Here is a 20,415-nt window from a genome sequence, read left to right on the forward strand (position 1 = left end):
TCGAAGCCGGGGCCGGCTCCGTCCCTCCCCGGTGCCACGGCAACGGAGGCGGCGCGGCGGCCGGGGGGAGGCGGCTCCGCGCGGCACCGGGGCACGCGCCCGCCCGGGGCCCCGCCGCGGCGGCCCCGTCAGCGGCCCCGAGCCCGCTCCGGTGCCCACGGGCGGCGGCGGGGCCGCGGGTCCGTGCCGCTGCGTGCGTGTGCGCTGCCCGCCCGCCGCGGGGGGAGAGAGGGGGGAGCCCGGCCTCCTTCCTCATTTTGGGGCTGAGAACAGCGATTTCCTTCGCCAGCTGCAGTTCTGCGCTTTTTGCCTTTTTTTTTTTTCTTCTTTTTTTTTTTTTTTTTTTTTTTTTAATTTGTCTTATTTATCAAACCCAGCCGCCGAGCCGGGCGCGGGGCCGCGCTGTGAAGCCGCGGGCTCCGCTCCCCGCACCGATGGAGCCGCATCCCCGGGATCCCGGCCGCGCCGCCTGGGCATTGCCCTGCCTGCTGCTGCTCGCCCTGCCCGGTAAGCCATGGCTTCTGCCTGCATTCCTCCTCCTTTCCCTGCCCTGTTCCCCCCTTTCCCTCCCACCCTGCTGCCCTGCTCTGCCCTGTCCTCCCCTTTCTCACGCTGCTCCTCTGCTCTGCCCTGTTTTCCCCCTTTTTTCCATCCTGCTCCTGCCTCCTCTGTTTTCCACCTTTCACTCCCACACAGCTCCTCTCCCTGCTCTGCCTTGTTTTCCCCCTTTTCCGTCCTGCTCCTCTCCTCTGCCCTGTCCCCCGTTTTGCCCCGATCCTCTCCTCTCCCGCACACCTCCGGTACCGACATGACGCCGCCTCTCCGCGCTCGGTTGCTTTGACCTTTCCTGCGGTGACCTAGAGAGCGGCGGTGGCCCAGGGGCTCCCGCGGGGCCCGTGCCCGGCGCTTCTCAAACCGAACTTCAAGGCAGGCAGACATGCCCTTTCCCAGCCAGGCAGGGAATTCGGCAGGGGCATGAAGAGGCATGTTGTTCCCACCCATTTGCGAGCACCCCCTGCCAGCTATGGGTGAGGCAAAACTCAGCAAACAGCCCGAATTCCCACTTGGAGATGGTAGTGGAGAAGGCATGGAGAGGCTCTGGTGAGGGCTGCCTGTCTTCTATGCCAGGAACTTGTTTTTCTTGCTGCCCTCCTGCTTCACCCCACTGTGGGCTCTTTCTCTACTTGACTGCTGGGCACTGAAGCGGTGGAATTGCAACAGTTCTGGGCACTCTGTGCCGTGTCGTCCTGTGTCACCTCAGGCTCAGGGTGCCCCAGACCTCCCACGGGCTCATGGCTCCACCAGTCCCTTATAGAAGCTGGGGCATGCAGCAAAGGAGCAAAGTGTGCCACTCTTGGCTGTTTCCCTTGCCGGCAGCGCGAGGTCTCTCATCCCACCAGGAACAAAGCCCTGTGGTGACTGCTGCTTTCAAGGATGTTTCCTTTCTAGGGTGTTTCGTTTTGGGTGATTTCGAAGGAATCGCTCTCCCTGCCAAGGGAGGAACGGGGTTTTTGAGGCAAACCTGCAGCAATAATGATGCATCTTCAGGAGCATCTCGCTGCCGAGCTTTTTGCTCAGTTCCAACCCTGTCTCTTCCAGCCAGATCCCACTACGAACAGCCCAGCCCAGGTTCTGCAGGGGAAACCCACGTTCTCCCAAGCCCATTGAAATAGTTACCATCAAAGCTTTGCTTGGGCAAAGAGTTGGATGAAAACTTGGGTAGAAAGCAAATGCTTTCAACACAACGCTCCTTGCTTTGAGTTGCCTGATCACAACTGAGAAGTGTTGGCCCCAAACTGAAAACTCCGGCTGCTGAGAGCCAAGAAGGCTTTGGCGGCGAGTGCGGCTTCCCAGTGAGCCACTGCGATTTCCTGCGTGAAAGAATAGCTCCAGCAAGCCTCCTGAACTTAATTAAATGTGGTCTTAGAGTAACAACCCCGTTTCTTTGAGCCAGCCATGGGAAAAAACCACCCTGGGGTTTTGAAGTGGTTTGCATCCCTGATTTTAGGTGCAAACGTGCACGTCTTTTTTTTCCATATGGCGAGTCCCTCCTGGGCCGTGGCTCCAACTAAGCTGAACTCCAGCAGAGTTGGCCCAGGCTCCCACTGCCGGCTGTTCCGACAGCTTCTGCAGAAGTGAAGGGGAAAAGGAAAGGTCCTGGAGGAGACCTTCCTGTGGGGCAAAGGCAGCGAGATGTGGGAAACCAAACAGCAAAGCCCCATTGAGAAACTGTGCCCTGCAGAGCCTTTCCATGCTGGTCTGTCCCCACAGAGGGTTTCAGCTGTGCTTCACAGAGCCTCTTCCAAAGGGGAATTCAGTTTCCTGCTGGGGCTCTGGCTCTTGGGATGAATTTCTGCTGATGCTGGAGGAGGGGAGCTTGGAAATGGTGGCTGCGTGTGAGCTGAGGCTTCCTCTGATGTCACGGATGTAAAACACAGCCTTTACTACAGCCCTCCCTGAGCGCCCTGGGGTCTGCTCAGGGCTCAGCGGCTCCCCAGGGCTTTCCTTGCCTTCCCTGAACAGCAGATTCCAGGCCTTTTATAGGCAGCACCTGTTAGTTTCCGCCCCTGGCAGCCCTGCTGCAGGTGAAATTCCAGCAGGATTATTTTGGGGTTCCCTTGCCCATTGGCTTGCTCCTTCAGTGAGTGACTGTGGGGCTTGGGATGCCGGTGACCAGCTGCACGTTGTTTCTGGAGCACACAGCCATCCCGGAGCTCCTTACCCAGCTCCTTCAGAGGAAAAAAATCTATTTTTACCGGGAAGCATCCAAGCAGCCTCTCCTGAATTAAACCCCGGCCTCTTGCAATCTGTTCAATATCAAATACTTCAAAAGGTGGAATATAGAAAAAAATGTGTCACCAACATGGAAAACTTGCACTGCAGCGAGAGCTGGGATTATTTTGCTCCCAAATTAAACTGAATAACGGGAAGGAGGCAGGCTCTGCTAGATCGTGCTCCTGCCTCTGCTCCAGGCTGGAAGTGCTCTGGGTCTGCTCTGCGAGGGTGCTCCCACCTACATGGGAACTGTCAGGTGATGCTTTCCAGGGCTCTAAAACCCTTGGCTAATTCTGGAGTGTAGGATAGAACAGATTACAGGGTCAGAGCACCTAAATGCCCCATGATCTTGGGGGCAAGAGGATCATGTTCCAATTCCAGGTGGTTTGAAATCCAAGTCTTAAGAAAAAAGGTGTCATCAGGCAGTAGGGGAGAAGCAGGGAAACAGTGAGAAATTGTGGTGTCCCATGTTTTTGTGGCTTGAAGACCCCCAACATCGCACTCCTGGTGCACAAGCATGTCATGAGCTGCGGGGAGGAAGCTTGGCTGGGCTTTTGCTCCCACTGGCTGAGTGCCTCAAAAGGGGAAGGAGACATATAAGCTGTGTGTGAGAAGCTGTGTTCAGGGAGAAAGAGGAAAGAAGCTTTGGTGGAAACTTTGCATTTTCTTACTTGTGTGTTCTGGGGTTTTCTGCCAACTTCCCCTTTGTGTTTTCCCTTTGGGGGGGGGGGGGCATTGCTGTGAGCTGCTGCAGGGGGTTGGGGTCATTCTGAGCAGGAAGGGGTCAGGTTGGGCCTGGTGTGGGCTGATGGATGCAGGCAGGAAGTGGAGAAGCCAGGTCTGGCTGGGACTCTGCTTCTCAGCCAGGAGGTGCGAGCTGGTCCTTGTTGGGGTGTTCCTGTGGTGGATCGTGGCTGGAGCTTGTGTGTCACAGATCAGAAATCCCTGGACAGGGTGGTCTGAGCAGAGCTGGGTGAGGGTCTCTGAAGTGGCAGAGGAGAACATGTGGAAAATACCCCAAAGCCTCATTTCAGTCCTGTCCGAGGGGCTCCCTGGAGCCTCACAGCATCTTCTGCAGTGACCAAGAGCTGCCAGTGAAGCCTCTGGACAGGCGGCGCTGCCGGCAGCGTGAAGCCCTTTTTCCCTCCATCTTCTGGGAGCAGTAGCAGGCAGGAAAGCAGGAAAACACCTTGCATCCTATCCCTGGACAGCAGCATGCTCTGTGCCTGCTAATCCCTGGGCAGGGGAGGCGGGCACGCTGCTGCCCCGGTGAGGAGGGAATGTGAGCTCGGTGCTGTGGAATGCATACAGACCATCCACATTTGGCTGCAAATCGGGACCCTGGGAGAGATCCCTGCTGCTTGCAGGGATAAATCCCTGCGGTTCCAGGAAGGCAGGACCCTTGTGCTGAGGTAGTGGGGAGCCCTTGCTGCACACCAGGCATGGCACCCAGCCACGCTCTGCTCCACGCCCCAGTGCTTCTGTGGATGCTTCACTGCAACCAAGAAATGAATTTTGGGGTTGAGCAGTGCCCACCCTGACACTCTTGGTGTTGGGGTCAGTTCTGGGGCCCCAAAGCAGGCACGTCCCCAGCTCTCCCCCTCAGCACACGGCGTGCTTCATGGGGAGATGGGCAGATGGAGAGAGGGAGGATGAGGAGGAGGTGCTCGGCTCACTCAGGTTGGGCTGTGTGGGGCGATGCAGGCAGTTCTACCCAGCGCAGGGGACCCTCAAGGGGGTAGGGGGTAACCACTCCATAGAAATTGGTTTTACAGAGGACTGCAGTGAGTAACACACTCATCACAGGGCACAGAGTGTGTGGTGGCCCTGGCTTCCTGCTCCTGTGGCCACACATGGGATGTGTCCCTTGCTGTGCTGAGTTCTGCCCGCTAATGAGCTTTGTTTGCCTAATTTGGTGGAGCCAGTACTTGGTGTTGTAGCCCCCTGGGTACATGGAAGGGCTGGGGGTCTGTGTGGTTGATGCCTGGGGGTTCCAATCTCTCTGCCTGTAGCAGCCTGGTCCCTGCCTGTGCCACATCCACCTGCAGTGGATTGGCGAGAGACAGATGATGCCATGATGCTTCTGTGCTTTTGAACTTCCTGTGTGTATTTCTCAACCATTTCTTGCAAAAGGTCTCTCGGCAGCAGGAGATGGAGAAGTTCAGGAGATGCCACAGAAGCAGATCTAGTGGTGTTTGCCCTGTGTCAGTGCTCAGTGCTGCATTCAGCTCATGAAGTGCCTGAGGCCTCTGCTCCAGGGCTGCTCCCCACAATTTGGGTGTCACCTGAGGATGGGGTTGCCTCACAGGTGCCCAGGGCACGACTGCTCAGGTGCAGACCAAGGCTCAGAGTGAGTGACTCATCTGAACTGCACGAAGCAACTCTGTCCCTCTGTGCTTGTTTTGTGGGAAAAACTTGTTCTGGTGCTGCATTAACCCTGACATGGCTTCAAAGGGAAACACCAAGGCCTGAAGGTTTCGGCTGAGGATGCCGTGGACTGATGACCTGAGCAAAAAGCCTTTAACTGGGGCAGGCTGGAGAAACTGCTCCTGGTAATTCTGGCCATAGAAATTGAGTAATTCTGCACACAGTGGAGCAGTGAGAACATCTGTGGGTACAGCACATACCACTGTGAGTCAGGAGGGATTAACAGCTGCCAAAAATCAGCTCTGGTCTCTGTGACAGCCAGCTGTGGCCAGAGGGGTCAGAGCAGCTTGTCCTGCAGCAGGTCCTCCTGGGAGTATCCAGCCAGAGATTATCCTGCTGGGTCCCAAGGGAAGCCTTGGCACGAGTTGCTGTCCTGGATTTCCCTGGAAGGAGGCTGTAGCCAGGTGGAGGTCATTCTCCTCTCCCAGATAGCGAGCAACAGGACAGGAGGAAATGGCTTCGAGTTGTACAGGGGAGGTTTAGGTCGGATATTTGGGAAAAGTTCTTCACTGAAAGGGTAAGAGAGTTGTCCAGGGCAGTGGTGGGGTCACCATCCCTGGAGGGATTTAAAAGATGTGTGGATGTGGCACCTGGGGTTGTACTTTGGTCAGGGGCTTGGCAGTGCTGGCTTAGTGGTTGGATTGGCAATCTTAGGGCTTTTCCAGCCTAAAAGATTGTGTGACTCCATGATTCTGCTGTGAGGGATGTGGGGTGCCAGTTCATGTGCTCCTCGTGCTGCTCAGCATTACCTGCTCGAACACAATGATCTCTGTGTGACCCTGACCCTGGGTCTGGCTGCCACAGCCACCCTGTCACCAGCAGGTAGATCTAAGTGGGTCCCCACTTCTCTCCCCATGTGGCTTAAAAAAATGTTCTTTTAAGCAGTGACCAGGACTGATATCTTTTGTGAATTTAGTTGCAATAACTATATCAGCACAGGAAGCAGTAACAAAATTAACCCCTGGGTAACCCATGGGTGTGTGGTGAGGGTTGTCTGGGATGTTACTGTCTGTGCAGGGAGGTGACTGGATTTGGAACCAGTGGTATGGAGATGCTCCAAAACCAAGGTCTCCCTGTGGTTGCTGCTGAGCTGGAACAGTGCCTGCTTGTCTGGCATTGGTGGGGGATTGGCTGTGCTCTGCTGGGATCACCAGGGCTGGGATTCCATGGAGAAATGGGACAGATTCAGGATAGAAAATGCAGTGTCACATTGGTGATGGGAGATGGCTCTTTGGAGCACTTCGTTTTGTACACTTCTTTCTCCTGGCTGACAAAGCCAGGTGGCTGTGGGAGGCAGCCCAGCCTGCTGGAGACATTGGCAGCTGGGATGTGCTCCATGATTGATCCATACAGAGCCCAGCACAGTCACCAAGCAAAGCTCCGTGCAGCTCTGCTGCCAAGTCCTGCAGGCAGAGCAGCGTGCCCATGGCCACAGCCCATCACCTGGCGTGCTCAGCCTGTCCCAGGCTGGGAGAACAGTCAGGAGTGTGGATGTGTGGTGCCAGGTGAGACCTGGTCTCTTTTTTTCTCTAGGTGTGAGCACCCAGGCGGGTCAGGAATTCCGTCTGCAGCAGCCCCAGGCCAAGGTGACGGTGGAAGCGGGGGAGACGCTCACCCTGAACTGCACCACATCTGGACTCGCTGGACCTGGTCCTGTGATGTGGCTGAAGGGCTGGGGCAGTGTGAACAAGACTGTCTATGACCAGAATAAGCAGGATCCCTCCTCCCGTGTGACGAGAGCAGTGGATAAGTCTGATACAGACTTCACCATCCACATCAGGAACGTTCAGCCCGAGGACATGGGCACCTACTACTGTGTGAAGTTTGTCAAGGGGAACACTGGTGATGATGAGGTGTTTCAGCATGGCCGTGGCACAGAGGTGTCTGTGCAAGGTGAGTGGGGCTCCTGGAGCAGCTCCTGATGGGAACAGCCCAGCGGGCTCTGCTCAGGTAGAGCAGGGATGGGGAAGGGGCTCAGGGCTGGTCCAGGAGAGGATCCCATGGGCCATCCCCATGGCCTTGTATGAGACTCTGCTCCAGGCAGGCCCAGGGCTGGGCAGGGGCAGAGCCTGGTCTGATGGCCCCGTGCTTCTCCCCACAGCCAAACCCAGCCCCCCGCTCGTGTCCGGGCCTGAGCAGAGAGCGAGGCCGGGGCAGTCGGTGCCTTTCACCTGCACGACTGGAGGGTTCTTTCCTAAAGAGATTGGGGTGAAATGGTTCAAGAACAAGAACCCCATGGGGGGTCAGCCGCCCCAGATCGCCGAAGGGAGGATGAACACCTACAACATGTCCAGCGGAGCGATGGTGACCCTGCAGAAGGATGACGTCCTCTCTCAGCTCATCTGCGAGGTGCAGCACTCCACGCTGCCGTCCCCGCTGCGTGGCACCTACCGGCTCAGCAGAGTCCTGCGAGGTGAGGGCTGGGGGACTCACACTGCTGTCAGCTGCTGTGGGGCTGGGGTCCCTGGGAGGAGGACGGGGGTCCCTGTGGGCAGCAGAGCAGGGGACACCAAACACCGAGCTCTGCCTCTCTTCCCAGTTCCCCCCAGCATCGAAGTGCGCGCTGAGCTGAGCCCCATTGAGGTGAACAAGACCGTGACCTTCACCTGCCTTGTGAAGGAGTTTTACCCAGCAGATGTCTCCGTTTCCTGGCTGGAGAATGGGGTTGAGATAAAGGTGGAGAACGTCTCCCGGCCATCGGAGCTGCCCCAGCGTTTGTTTGAGCTGAGAAGCCAGGTGGAGGTGCAAGCCAGCGAGGAGAAAAACGGGTCCACAATCACCTGCATGGTGGTGCACGATGCCCAGGCCCCTGCCAGCAACTCAACCTTCCTGTGGATCTCCAACCCGGCCCAAGGGGCATTGAGCAACGGGTTGCAGATGGCAAAAGGTGAGTCAGAGCTGCTGGGATGGGGTGCCTGCCAGGGCGGCTGTGTGGTGTCACCCTCTGAGGAAGCTCAAAGCCCCATTAAAATCTGGTTGAAAGACCAAATCTCCATATCAGGGGGCTGGGGGATGTGAAGGTGGCGGGCACTGAGCTGTCCTCCTTGGTGCTTCATGCATTGCTGAGCCAATCCCAGTTGTGGGGCTGCAGGGACTGGGAGGTACCGTGTTCTTGGGCCATGGTGACCTTCTCATTGATGTTTCAGATGATCTGCTCATCTACATCGTGGTGGGTGTGGTCTGCACCATGCTGGCCCTGCTGGTGGCTGCGATTCTATACCTGATCAGGACCAAGCAGATCAAGGGTAAGGGAGCCAAGTGTGTGGCAGGGAGGCAGCTGCTCCCAACCCCATTTTTCCTCTCTTTCCCATGGGCTTCACATTGCCCCATTGGACAATAACTCCTGGCAGTGCAGCTGCAGTCCTGCCCAGTGCGGGTGATGGATAGAGCTGCCCATGTTGTTTGCAGGCTTCAGGGAAAGCTCTGGGTGGTCTAAACCTTGCTCTGCACCTCCTGTGCTCCCCCAGGAACAGTCCTGAACGAAATTGATTGAAACTCCAGGGAATTGCAGGCACTTGCCTCTGGGAAAAGATGTGTCCTTGTCCTTGAAGCAGTCTCTGCATGTGGTCTCTGTGCCCAGGGAAATGGGGCGTTTATCTTCTTTCGTCAATTATTTTTTCCCTATTTTTTTTTCCTGATTTTTTTCCTTCTCTTTCAGCAGGTAAAAGCTCGCCATCTGCCAGGTGAGTGCAGATCTCTTCTAGTCACTTGGTAACCTGTGGGGACTCTGAGCTGGACCTCCAGTCCACAGAGTCCCTCAGGAGTGGGACAGAGCTGTATCCCCAAAACTTGTGAAAGGGAAGGCAGGAGCCCAGTCTCTGCCCATCTCCCCAGCTGGGCTTCTGGGGATTTTTTGCTTGTGGTGGGGCTGAGCAGGCTGATGGGAGCTGGTCTCTGGCCAGGAGAGAAGCAGCTGGACCAGCAGAAGCCAATGCTCAGGACCTGTTTTGCTGGGTGCAGCTGCAAGGACCTTTGCTTGTATCTGACCTCCTCAGCTGATCCATCACCAGAGAAGGGGCAACAGGACCCTCAATCCATCTGACTGTTTTTGTCCCTTCTTCCAGGTTACATGAGCCAGAGAAGAGCAGTGAGGCCACGACACAGGTGGGTCATCCTGGGCCTGGGGAGGGAGAGTGGCCCAGAGCCACTGGAGAGGGGACTGGAGGGTGGTGGTTCATCTCAGCATCTCCACTCTGTGGCTGGAGGTGGAAGGGAGGCTGCCCCAGGAAGAGGATAGCCACTTCCCAGAATCTTTTCTGCCTTCACCCTCCTTCCTCCTCCTCCTTCTTCTCCCAGTAAAGTCTGGGTTGGTGCTGCCTGGAGAACCAGCTGTGCGATAGCCAGCCAGGCTATTTGTGGAGTTATTTTGCATTTGGTGACGCAGCTACGAGCGAAGTCGTGATCAGCAGCAATCTATTCATCCCACCCAGGCTCTGCCAGCTCCCGTGTGGGCATCACTGGGCAGTCTGGCCCTGCTGGGATGGAGTGGCTCCAGTGATAGCTCTGGAACTGTGGCAGTGGTTTTGAAGCCAGAGCAGGGTGACAGGGTGGCTCATGATGTGAAGCTGTAGCATGGGGTAGTGCATGGCTTCAGGGTGGCTGCTGCTGGCATTGTTCCCCCATACAAGCAAGGTTGAGGTGCCCCAGGCTGAGCTGCAGTGGGATTGACTCCAGAACAGGGCTGTGGGTACAGGAGCATGCTCCCAGAGGAGGAACTGTTGGTGCCTCACACAGGAATCCGACCCCAACAACCTGACCTACGCGGACCTGAACTTCGACAAGGAGAGGAAGAGCATCCGGCGGATGGTGGAGATGAGCCAGCAGTCAGAGTACGCCTGCATCCAGACCAACCAGGCGCCCAACGGCGACGACAACCTCACCTACGCCGACCTGGACATGGTGCACCTCAGCAAGGCGCCCAAGCGGCCGGCCCCGCGCCCCGAGGAGGCTGGCTCCGAGTATGCCAGTGTCCAGATCACCAGGAAGTGAGCAGTGGCTGCTGGGACCCCCTGTCCTGCTGGGAGCAGCTCTGCTCCTCCCTAAGACTGTTCTCTTGGAAGCACCGGGAGCGATGTGAAGATGCGCTGCGGTACCTGTGTTTTAGGATGGAAATGGAGCCCGCAATACTTGTGGGGATCTTCTCCCATCCACAGAGACATGATTTTTGGGGGTAGTTTGGTCCTGGGGCCACCAGCTCCATCCCTTCAGGACCCCCATCAAGGGTTGCTGAACCTCAGTGTGCCGGGTTTGCCCGCAAGCAGATTCAGCCAGCGGGGCAGCAGCTCCTCGGGCAGCTCCAGCTGGGCTGAGGGGACAGGTACAGTGCCTCCACACCAGCTCTCATGGGGATGCCACTGCCTGGCCCACGGCTCCCCAGGACCAGCAGGGCCCCCACACTGCCTTCTGGGGCTCTGCCACCACGCCTGGACACCAAACTCTGGCTTTAAAGGAAGGACCGACGTGTCCTCCTCTCTTCCCAAGTGTCCCTTCTGCGGGACCTCTGTCTCGCCACAAGGCCAAGAGGCTGGAAGGCCGTTGAGCCAAGGCCCCCACCCTGCCGTCCAGGGGCGCTCCCCAGCACCGAGCATCCTCCTCATCCTCATCATCTCCCTGTGCACAGCCTTGCCCTGCGCTGGGACCCCCCGGCGCTGCCCCAGGCTTGTACAAAGCGTGCGAGGGCCCCCCAGCCTGGCTCCCCCCGGGAGCTCCCCGCAGGTACCGTGTAACATGTTTTGACTGTTTGACATGTAACTGTTAATTTTTAGAGCTGAAACCCCCAATGTTTTGTGTTGTACGTGGGTGTACTGCTGTGTACTTAACACTAGAATAAGATGTGAAAAATTAAGACTGAGGCCTCAGTAAAGAATCCCCCAAACCCTACAGAGTTTATAAGAGACTTATATGCTCCCCCCACCCCAGCTCTGTCTGGGGGGCCAAGCAGGCTCCCCCCAGCTCACCCATGGGGACAAATGTCTTCCATGTGCTCCCCACCTGGGCCACTGTGTGGAGTCTCACTGTCTGTTGGCTCCTGCAGCAGTGGAAATGTGGGGGGCTTGAGGACACCTGGGGTCCTTGAGGGTGCTTTGGGAGCAATGTGACTGCTTGTACAGGCCTTTTTCTGTTTTGTTTTGTTTTTCTTTTTGCTTGCAAGATATTTTTATAATAAAAGTGAAAAGTCCTGTGCTGCTCCCGCACATCAGCGTGTCCCTGTGCTCAGTGGGGTCACCTTGTCACTGGCATTGGGGCTGCAGGTGGGGTTGGGGGTCTGTGTGTCCTGCAGGGAGGAGAGGAGGGCTCATCCTGCACAGCCGTGTTGTGTGTGCTGCAGGGAGGGAAGAGGAAGGCAGGAGGTCAAGGCTGGGATGAGGGCTATGGTGCTGGTTCTCCTGGGCATCATGAGGGAGGGGAGCAGTGCACCCCATGCACTGCTGCATCTTTAGGTGCAGGGAGCTGAGCTGGAGCTGGGGTGCCCAGACTGGTGTGCAGGCAGGCTGGGTGCTGGCTCCAGCCCGTGCTCTGAGTGAGCTGAGTGTTCCAGTGCTCTGCAGTGACCTTCCCCCCTTTCCCAACCTGGAGCTGGTGCCTGGGCTGCATCTGGGGCATGACCTGTGTCTCACCAGAGCCAGGAACTGCCCTGTGGGGCTACACAGATGCTCAAAAGGGAAGTTGCTGCCCAGGCTGGGCTTCCTCAGTACTGAGCTGCTGTTGGAAGGGTCACATATGATCAGAAAAGGAACAGTTTGCCCCCTGCCCTCAGCACAACTGTCCCTTCCCTGCCAGGGCAGCAGCTGTGATTCCCAAGGGAGTCTCTCCTGCCTGCTGCTGCAGGAGGTACCTTGCCAGCACCCTACACACCCCTGCAGCAGGCTGAGCATGCCTGCCCTGCACTTGCTCAGCTGAGATGGCCCTGTCGCACTCAGGATATGGCTCCAGAGGTGAGTGGGGTCCCACGTTCATTTTGGCACCCATAGCACAAGAAGGACGCCACCATGTGCTGCCTGCAGGTCTCACAGCCAGCACCCCTGGCCCATTTGGGCACCCCAGTTTGGAGTGCTTGCTCTGCCCTGCAGAGCACGATCAGCACCCAGTGTGGCTTCAGCTTCATTGGCATCTGCCTTTTATTGACTGCGAGGGGGGAGTTGGGTGTTGGGGCATGGGGCTGGCCCTGCCTCTAGAGTCGCTCTTGGAGGGGGAGCCTAGGGGCACCAGGTGGGTGCTGGGATTAGTGGGACACTGTGAGAGGCTCGGGGAGGGGAGTGGGGGCTGGGCTCAGCACTGCTTGAGCACCTGGTGATGGTGCTGTGGCTCCACCAGCCACCTCTGCCCGTGGCCACGGCAGCCACCTCCCTGATCCTGGTTCATTCCCAGTGCTCGGAGCCCCCTGCCCTGTACCTCAGCTGTGATGGTTTCCAGACCCTGCTGTGCTCCAGCAGCCACGGGAGGATGGAGGATATGGATGGATATGTGTCCCCAGCAATACACCCCTGGGAACCCTGGGCTGGGCCAGCAGCCGGAGGAGTGGCACTGCCCCCTCCGTGCACAGGATGGGCAGAATGAACCAGAGAGGGACAACTGGGGATGGAACTCATGGTCCCCTCAGGGGAATGAGGCAAGAGTGACACCAGCCACACCGGGCTGGGCAGGGGGCAGGGCTGGGGGACGGCACAGTTGGGGTGGCAGTGTGGGGACCACGGTGCTGCCGTCCCATGCCTGGCTCTACAGGTCTGAGACCTCCCCTGAGTAGGCGCTGGGGTCCTCGTCTGACCGCGTGGTCACCTTGAACTGCCTCCGCAGGAAGCCCCCGTAGCGCTTCTGATTGTCCCACTTGAGCTTGGGCCTGATGCGGCGCAGGAAGCCCCCGTAGCGCTTGTGCAGCTGCGCCAGCTCCGGCCCCTCGGCCCCGGCCCCCGTGGGCTCTTCGTCCCCGTCCCCTGCCGGCCCCGGGTAGTCCTCGGGGGCCGCTCGCTCCCCCGGCTTGCGGCTGAAGGCCCCGGACTTCTTGCTGAGGCCGCCCTTGCTGTGAGCGTTCTCGCGGAGCAGGGACAGCAGCTTCGCCTTGGACATCATCTTCATGAAGCCCCCGTAGCGCTTGGCCGGCGCCAGCGGCAGCTCTGCGGGGCCCAGGCCCTGCTCCGGCTGCGCCTCATCCTCCTCCGCCTCCTGTGGGGACGGGTCTGTCCCTTCGGCCAGGGCCACCAGCGGGGCCAGGAGCGCCAGCACCTTCCTGCACATCTCCCACTCGGGGCCGGGTGACGAGGAGCCCTGGCATTCCCACAGGCACATCTGTAAGACAGCGGCCGGGCAGCCCCGGGTGCTCGGGCTGAGCCCCTGCCTTTGTCCCACGCCACCCCAAGCCCAGGGGGCTGTGCCCACCGTGCTGCTCAGCTCAGCGAGAAGCCAAGGTTTGCACAACCCCAGCACCCTGGGGTGCCCATGACCACCACACCAGGTGCCACCCAGCTCTGCCCCCCTGCACCCGTGACGCTGCACTGCTGTGGCTCCCTGGCTCAAGTCCGTGTGGGGCCAGCACTCACCAGGGGCTGGACGCTGCTCTCGGCACCGCGGCTCTGGGCTGCGCAGAGGGAGCACTGGGTGACGCAGTCGGCAGATGCCACCGCAGACAGGGACAGGCAGAGTGCCAGTGCCAGTGCCCGTCGTGCCATCTCGCCCTGCAGCCACTGCCTGGAGAGGGAAGACAGCACAGAGCCTGTCGCCATCCCTGTGCCAGCTCTGGGGGGCCATCGCCACTCCACAGGCACTGGGCACCTACCACCTCCATCTGTGAGCTGCTCCTGGGATCACACACAGGGACCCGTGCCCGTGCCCATTCCCATGTCACTCACCTCCAGGTGCTGCTCCCACCAAGGACACCACAAGATGTGACCCCTTACCCTGGCTGCATCCTAGTCCTTGGCACAAGCCCAGAGCCACAGCCAGTCCCTGGTGGCCACCAAGTCACTATGGGCAAGACCACTGTTGCATCTTATCTCATCTCAGTTCCATCCCATCTATCCTCTCCATGTCTTACCATACCATTAGAAAGAAAAGTCCCTTTTGTTCCCCAGCATTGGGTTTCTCTGTGATTGCCACGTCTGCATGGTGCAGGCAGATGAATCACCAGCTCTTCCCCTTGGCCTTGGGGAAAAGAACCACAGCAAACGGAGCTGTGGTGGCGAGGGGATGGGGTGAGGCCATGGCCCAGTGTGGACTCACCCCAGGCTGCTTAACCCCACACCAGTGCAGCCTCATCTCCCCTCCCTCGCACCCACCAAGTCTGCTGGGCTGGTGCATCAGGAGAAAGGGGGGAAAAGGAGGACTCTGAGTTCAAACCTACCTGCAGACACCATCGCCATCCTCCAGACATGTGAGAGCTGTGGTGGAGCCTTTGGCCTCTGCGGATGGACGAGGACACTGTGCTCAGCTGGGAGAGGGGTTCTGCAGGTGGCAGTGCCAAACCTGACTCCAGGTGAGGCTGGAGGGGCCACTGCCAACCCCAGCTGCAGTGCCACAGGATCACCGTGCCATTGGAGCCATGACAGCCCTGGAGCAAGAGCCAGCCCCAAAGGGTGCCCTGCTGCAAGCCCCTGCCTGCCTCCGTTGCTGCTTTTTATCTAGGGTGGGTAAGGCATGACCCAGAGGGATCTGTTACACATTAATGACGCATATTAGAGACTATTGTGCTCTCTAGCAGTAGCTGCTAATGTACTGTAATTGGTACTGATGAAGAATTGTTAATGCCACAGTATTAATTCATGCTAGATTAAAATTTAATTTGAATTATCTGCACCATCGTGTGTCGAGCTGTCTGCATTCCTTGGCTGCACAGCCACCAGCTCCGTGAATCCTCCCTGTGCCCTGGCAGTGTGGCAGGATGGCAGCTGCCCAGGATGGCAGGGGCTGAGGGATCTCAGCCAGCCCTCACCACTGAGACACGGGGACAGTCCCTTATTGCATCAGGGCCACCGAGACAGCACCGAGGAGCGAGGACAGGCCAGCCACACAGGTAGGTGCCAGCTGCAGCACTAGGGGGGAGGAAGCTCCCAAAAAGAGCTGATGACTGCTTCGCAGGAGCCCCACTGGGAATCTTTTCCTTCCCTTTCCACACCTGCTTCCCCTCCCTTGCTCCTCTGCTGCCGGTATCCCCGTGGGTGCCGCCAGAACAGCGCAGGAACGGCACCGGGAACGTTCCCATGCTTGTCTGACACTGCACAGTTCGGACCTCTGGCATTCTGGACAGTGTGTCCCATCCCTGTCACCCTACTGCTGGCAGAGGATTTCATGGCACTCAGGGGAGCTGCAGTTCTCCGAGCACGGCGTGGCCAAGGACACCCCACTGCACATGTAGCGTGTCCAGGTGGTGCCACAAATGTCCCAGCAGTGCTCTGCCCGCTCCTGAAGCTGGGATAAGGAGGACTGGCAAAACGGGAGCACGAAAAGGAGAAGAAAACAAAGGGCTTTGGACAAAAGAGGAAAGAAGCAGCGAGGAGGGAAAAGCGAAATGAACACAAAGGGAGAAAGAAGAAAAGCTGAGTTCAAGCTCAATCCTGTGTTACCTGGAGGAGCCCAAGGCTCCGGAGCCATCCCTCCTGCAGGAACATCTTGGAAGGATCGTGGCAGGATCTGACAATGCCAGCATTGAGTCCCAGCCTCTGTGGCCACTCTCAGTACATTCCACCTGTGCCAGGTGCCTGCCGGTGTCCCTTCCTCCCCTGTCCCATTTCCACTTGAGTCTTCAAAGACCAGGCTTTACTTTGGAAAACCCCCAAGCTGCATCCATGCACCCCAGGGGCCAGTTACAGACCTGGTGACCCAAAGGAGGGATGAGGAACCAGGACTGTGTGTGCTGGACAGCAGAGACTGGCCCCATCTTGACTAACCTGTGATTATACCTAACAAAGGATGTTTGAATGGCTCTCCCAGACTGAGCAGATCCCTCCTCCCACACAAGTCCAGCTCCACAGGTTCTGATCCTGCACATAGCTCTGGTGGAGAAGAACAATCAACCTTCCAGCATCTCCTTTCCTCACCTCTAAAAATTTCCTGGAAACACTGTCAGGACAAGGCTTCTCCAAAAAGCTGGTAACTTTTGGAATAGAATCACTCAAAACTCAGCACTACAGCCACAGTACTGCTTGACCAAAGGAAGGGGAGAGAGAATCCCCCATCCTCTCTGCCCGCTCCCTTTGCCCCTCCAAGCCCTGGGTGATTCTGCTGCCAGGACGGATGGAAATGAATCCCAGCAGAGCTCTGGACAGCTGTTCATGGGCTCTGAAACCACTCAAGGGATGAGAGGGACCTGCAGCCATGTGGAAGCTCCCCAAAATAACACAAGTCCAACCACAAGCCGCTCTCAGCAGCGCTGCTCAGGGGGTGTTCTTAAACTGTTGCTTTTTGGGGAGCAAGAGCGATATCCCCTGGTTGTGCCCACGCAATGGAAGGGGGATGACAACCCCAGCAGCCCTACCTGCCGCTGCTCCCCGTCCCGCCGAGCACCTGCTTCGCCAAGTCAGGACGTGGCTGATGGATGTCCCTCCACGGGCGTCAGGCTGTGCCAGTCATCGGTGGCAAGGCCACAGTGGCAGGTGGCCCCACGGTGCCGCCCGAGTTGTCCACCGGACTCGCCGGCGGCTGCTTCTCACCCCGCTTTTATGGCCACGGAGTCTCCTCCTGCGGCGGGGCCCGGCTGTGCGCGGCGGCAGAGCCAATCGGGGCGAGGGAAGCTGTGAATAATCAGCCCCGCAGCATCCCCGCCACCTCCCGAGCAGGCTCGCCCGCACCGCCGAGGCCTCCCCGCAGCCCCCGGCCGCCCCGGGAATCGGGGTGCGCATCCCACCGCTGCGCCTGCATCACTCGGAGATTTCCGTCGTGCCCAGCCGCGGTCAGAAACGCGTGTCCCAAACAAGGAAGGTGGCAGAGAAGTGGGATGGGGTCTGGCGGTCTTCCCAGACAGCTGCTTCCCACAGGGGTTTGGCTGAATCTCCTGGACACTGAATTCAAATCGTGTGCTTCAAGAAGGGTGGAGGGGGAAAGGTGAATCCCTGACCTCCTCTCACCCTGTTCCCCAGGCTGGGAAGAGGCACCGTCCTCGTGGAGATGCTGGGGAGAGAAGTGAGCCCATCCAAAGCTGCTGGGAAGGGAGAGAGGGTCTTCATGCCCCGGGAAAGGGATGTCCCAACCCACCCAGCCTAGCTGCTGTCAGGTGAAAAAGCCTTTGCATAGAAACCCCCCAACCTCTGCAATGCCAGAGCTCAGAGCCCAGCTCCACATCTCCCTGAGCCCCCTCCTCATGAGGGCAAACACTGAGATGAGCCAAAGAGGCAGGGGGGGCTGGGTGGGGGGAGAAAAACACCCTCACTTTCCCCACTCAGCCCTGATTCCTGTTCTCACACATTTCCAAGTCTGATGTGGGGATAAAAGAGAACGGCACTGGGGCAATGACAGGCAGTCCCTGAGCCCCTGCACCCCTGTCCCACTGCACCATGTCACAACACACGTGTGGGATGGGGGTCCGAGGCGCAGACCCCACAGGACATCCTGCACCGGCCCCCCACACCCCGGTGGGTGCAGACACATCCCCTGCGTCGCTGGCAGTGCAGCCAGTCCTCTCGCCTTGAAGATGGAGCTATTTTTATCGGAGCTCAAGAGGGATGTTTCCCAGCAACCTCGAATGTCTCCCAGCTCGAACACCAGCTGCTGGACCTGGTGCCCCCTTGCTCAGCCCTCCCAGCACTGGTGAGGGAAGTGGGGGCCATGGGCACTGCTGGGATCCTCTGCTGGGCACCCAGCAGCCACGGCAGCCTGTGCCCGTGGTCCTGTGTCAGGGATGGTGATCAGGTCCGTCGGTATCCCCCCAGCTCCTTGAAAAGCAGGCGGGACCCCACGGCTTTTGTCTGGAGGAGGATTTTAACTCATCCAGGCTGGGGCTGTGCTAACACGGAGGGATCAAGGGAGCAGGGCATGGGGCGGCGGGGAGGGCAGAGCCCTGCATCCTCCTCAGGGCCATCGGAGGAGCCCATCCCTCCATCCCTGGTGCTGCAGAGAGGGGGGATGGAGCTCAGGTCCCGCAGGGGCAGAGGGCGGCCGCGGCCCCGCCTCGCAGTGTCGGGGTGTGCTGGGCTGTGCGGGCACAGAACAAAAGCTGAGAAGAACAAAACGCATCTGCAAACGACCACAACTCCCCGGGCGAGGGGTGTGGGCAGCCCTCGGGCGGTTTAACCCTTGCTGCTGTGTCTGATGGCCGTGCGGGCACCACAGACACGGCGCGGGGGAGCATTTCCACACCAAAGCCATTATTTTTATATGAATATGTATATACGCACCCAGCGGCCTCGGGTGCAGCCACCTTCCCGCACAGGGTAATTGCACACGAGGGAGATGTGTTAGAGATAGAGCAAATCCTAAGAGGGAAAAGTCGTTTGGAATAAGATTCCTTCCCTTTGCTCCGGGTGGGAGGTCGAGTTACTCCAGTCCCCAGAGCAAAGTGCCACAGATCTACTGAGCTGGGTAAGAGGGTCCGCCACGGGTCCAGGGCGTGGAGGGTGTCAGGGTCCCCCGGGAGAGGAGCTGGGAACCAGCCCACCCACCAGCAATTCAACTTAATATTCATCTGTCTCTTCCTAATGGAAAGCGTCTCTGAGTCACACTGACATTTCCCTGGGACAATGGTAATTAAGTACCTGGGTAAGTGAAATGCGCGGTAATAGAAAAGTTAACTTTTCCTAACTACATGAGTGAAAGGCGCGTTCGGCGAGGAGGGGGCCGAGCGTGCCAGGCACCCGCGGAAGCAGGTGGGAGTTAATGCCAGCTCACATCACACGACGCTGCCACTCTGCCCCTGAGCCCCCAGCCCCCCCAAGGACTCTGCCCCAGAGCAGACAGGGCTCCCCATGCCGGAATGGGGTAAATCGCCCCTGCGGCTGCTACAAGCTCTGCCAGCCGCCGCGGCTGTCCCCAAGCAGAGGGACCGCGACCCAGAGCTGCCGGCGCTGTGGGTCCTCCAGCACGGTCAGCTTTATCCCATTCAGGGACAGGGCTTTTCCAGAAACTCCCAAAACGTTTGCATTGTTTGCTGCAGGCAGGAGATGGAGGTGTTCAGACACATTTTGCGGGACAAGGGAAGAAACACCGGGTGGGCGATGCCCGGGGCCGCAGCGGAGCGAGCCTCCGGCAAAGGGAGCACCGGAGCAGGGGGCGGCCAGCGCTGCCCAGGCGGGCACACGGTGACCTCCCTGCGTGGGCAGGAGGCACAAGTGCCACTCGAGGGCGGTACGAGAAGCGGCGCTCTCGTAAACACGGCGAGTCACGCCGCTGCCACCGGCCCCGCCGCTCCGGGCTGCCGAGCGGCACCGGGGGCACGGGGCTGCGGCACCACCCCCGCAGCCTCCCCGGGAGGTGGAGTGGCTCTATTTAAAAACAAATTGAGGTGAAACCACTTTCAGGAGCTGCAGCAGGCGCCGTGACACCGCGGGGCAGCCCCGCATTAGAGTCGCCGGTGGCTCCGGGGGTCGCCGTCCCTTTCCCGGGGGGACCAGTGTGACGCAGCCGAGAGCTGCTGGGGCAGCGTGATGGCAGCGGCACATGGCTCAGCAGTGGGTCAAGAAAACAGGGAATTTTGAGAGTTCCCCCGTGAACCTGCTCTGCAGACGCTGTCTTTGACCGGCCACAGTGCCCGCTGCCAACGGCACCGCGCGGGGGGGCAGGAAAACACGGCAGAGTCGGCTAGAAAAGTACATTTTGCGGGGTCGGATCGCCGTTCCCTCCCCAAATCCACGAGGAGCGAGAGGGCGGCGTGCAAAGCCCCGAGCCCAGGGGGCTGCCAGCAGCGCCAGGAAGAGGATGAGACCTCCGGGCAGCCCGGAGGGGACGGTTTCACAGCTCCGGCAGCATTCGGGGACCCGTCCCCGGCTCCACGCTACCCTGGGGTGCCCCCAAAACCCTCGGTCCCGGCCCGCAGGGATCCTCTCGGGATCCTGTCGGCATCGCAGCCACTTTCCCGGGAACTTCCAACTGGAAAGTCCCCGGTGATCACCGGCAGTGGGGTCGAACGGTCGGGGTGAGCGTGGCGCCGGGGAGGGGTCCCCGAATGCGGCCGGAGCTGTGAAACCGGCCCGGAGCCGCGCGCCCGCCCCTCCCGGAGCGGCTGCACAGCTCCAGCCCGCCGAACACCCGGTACGGCGCGCTACCCGGGGATATACCGGGAGCCGAGGATTTATT

General features: G+C 59.0%; 2 protein-coding genes across 4 annotated transcripts; one reads left to right on the forward strand and one right to left on the reverse strand.

The window, feature by feature from the left end:
• Nucleotides 1-11,396, forward strand: LOC100228682 (tyrosine-protein phosphatase non-receptor type substrate 1). Of its 2 annotated transcripts, none has more exons than XM_030288424.4 (8): nucleotides 1-507; nucleotides 6,736-7,095; nucleotides 7,304-7,615; nucleotides 7,742-8,089; nucleotides 8,349-8,447; nucleotides 8,864-8,885; nucleotides 9,267-9,306; nucleotides 9,937-11,396. In XM_030288424.4, exons 1-8 carry the CDS (start codon nucleotides 435-437, stop codon nucleotides 10,189-10,191), a joined length of 1,509 nt encoding a protein of 502 aa, XP_030144284.3. In that variant the 5' UTR covers nucleotides 1-434; the 3' UTR covers nucleotides 10,192-11,396. The 2 variants fall into 2 exon arrangements, with proteins under 2 accessions (XP_030144284.3, XP_030144283.3); XM_030288423.4 differs by having other exon boundaries at nucleotides 7-507; nucleotides 8,861-8,885.
• A 900-nt stretch (nucleotides 11,397-12,296) lies between these two features.
• PDYN (prodynorphin) lies at nucleotides 12,297-19,013 on the reverse strand. Of its 2 annotated transcripts, none has more exons than XM_030288425.4 (3): nucleotides 16,667-19,013; nucleotides 13,737-13,884; nucleotides 12,297-13,485 (listed from the first exon to the last, which is right to left on the reverse strand). In XM_030288425.4, exons 2-3 carry the CDS (start codon nucleotides 13,863-13,865, stop codon nucleotides 12,919-12,921), a joined length of 696 nt encoding a protein of 231 aa, XP_030144285.3. In that variant the 5' UTR covers nucleotides 13,866-13,884; nucleotides 16,667-19,013; the 3' UTR covers nucleotides 12,297-12,918. The 2 variants fall into 2 exon arrangements, with proteins under 2 accessions (XP_030144285.3, XP_041576118.1); XM_041720184.2 differs by lacking the exon at nucleotides 16,667-19,013 and adding an exon at nucleotides 14,537-16,624.
• Nucleotides 19,014-20,415: the final 1,402 nt, after the last annotated feature.

The sequence above is a fragment of the Taeniopygia guttata genome, chromosome 20 (assembly GCF_048771995.1).
Source record: "Taeniopygia guttata chromosome 20, bTaeGut7.mat, whole genome shotgun sequence".
Classification (NCBI taxonomy): Eukaryota; Metazoa; Chordata; class Aves; order Passeriformes; family Estrildidae; genus Taeniopygia; species Taeniopygia guttata.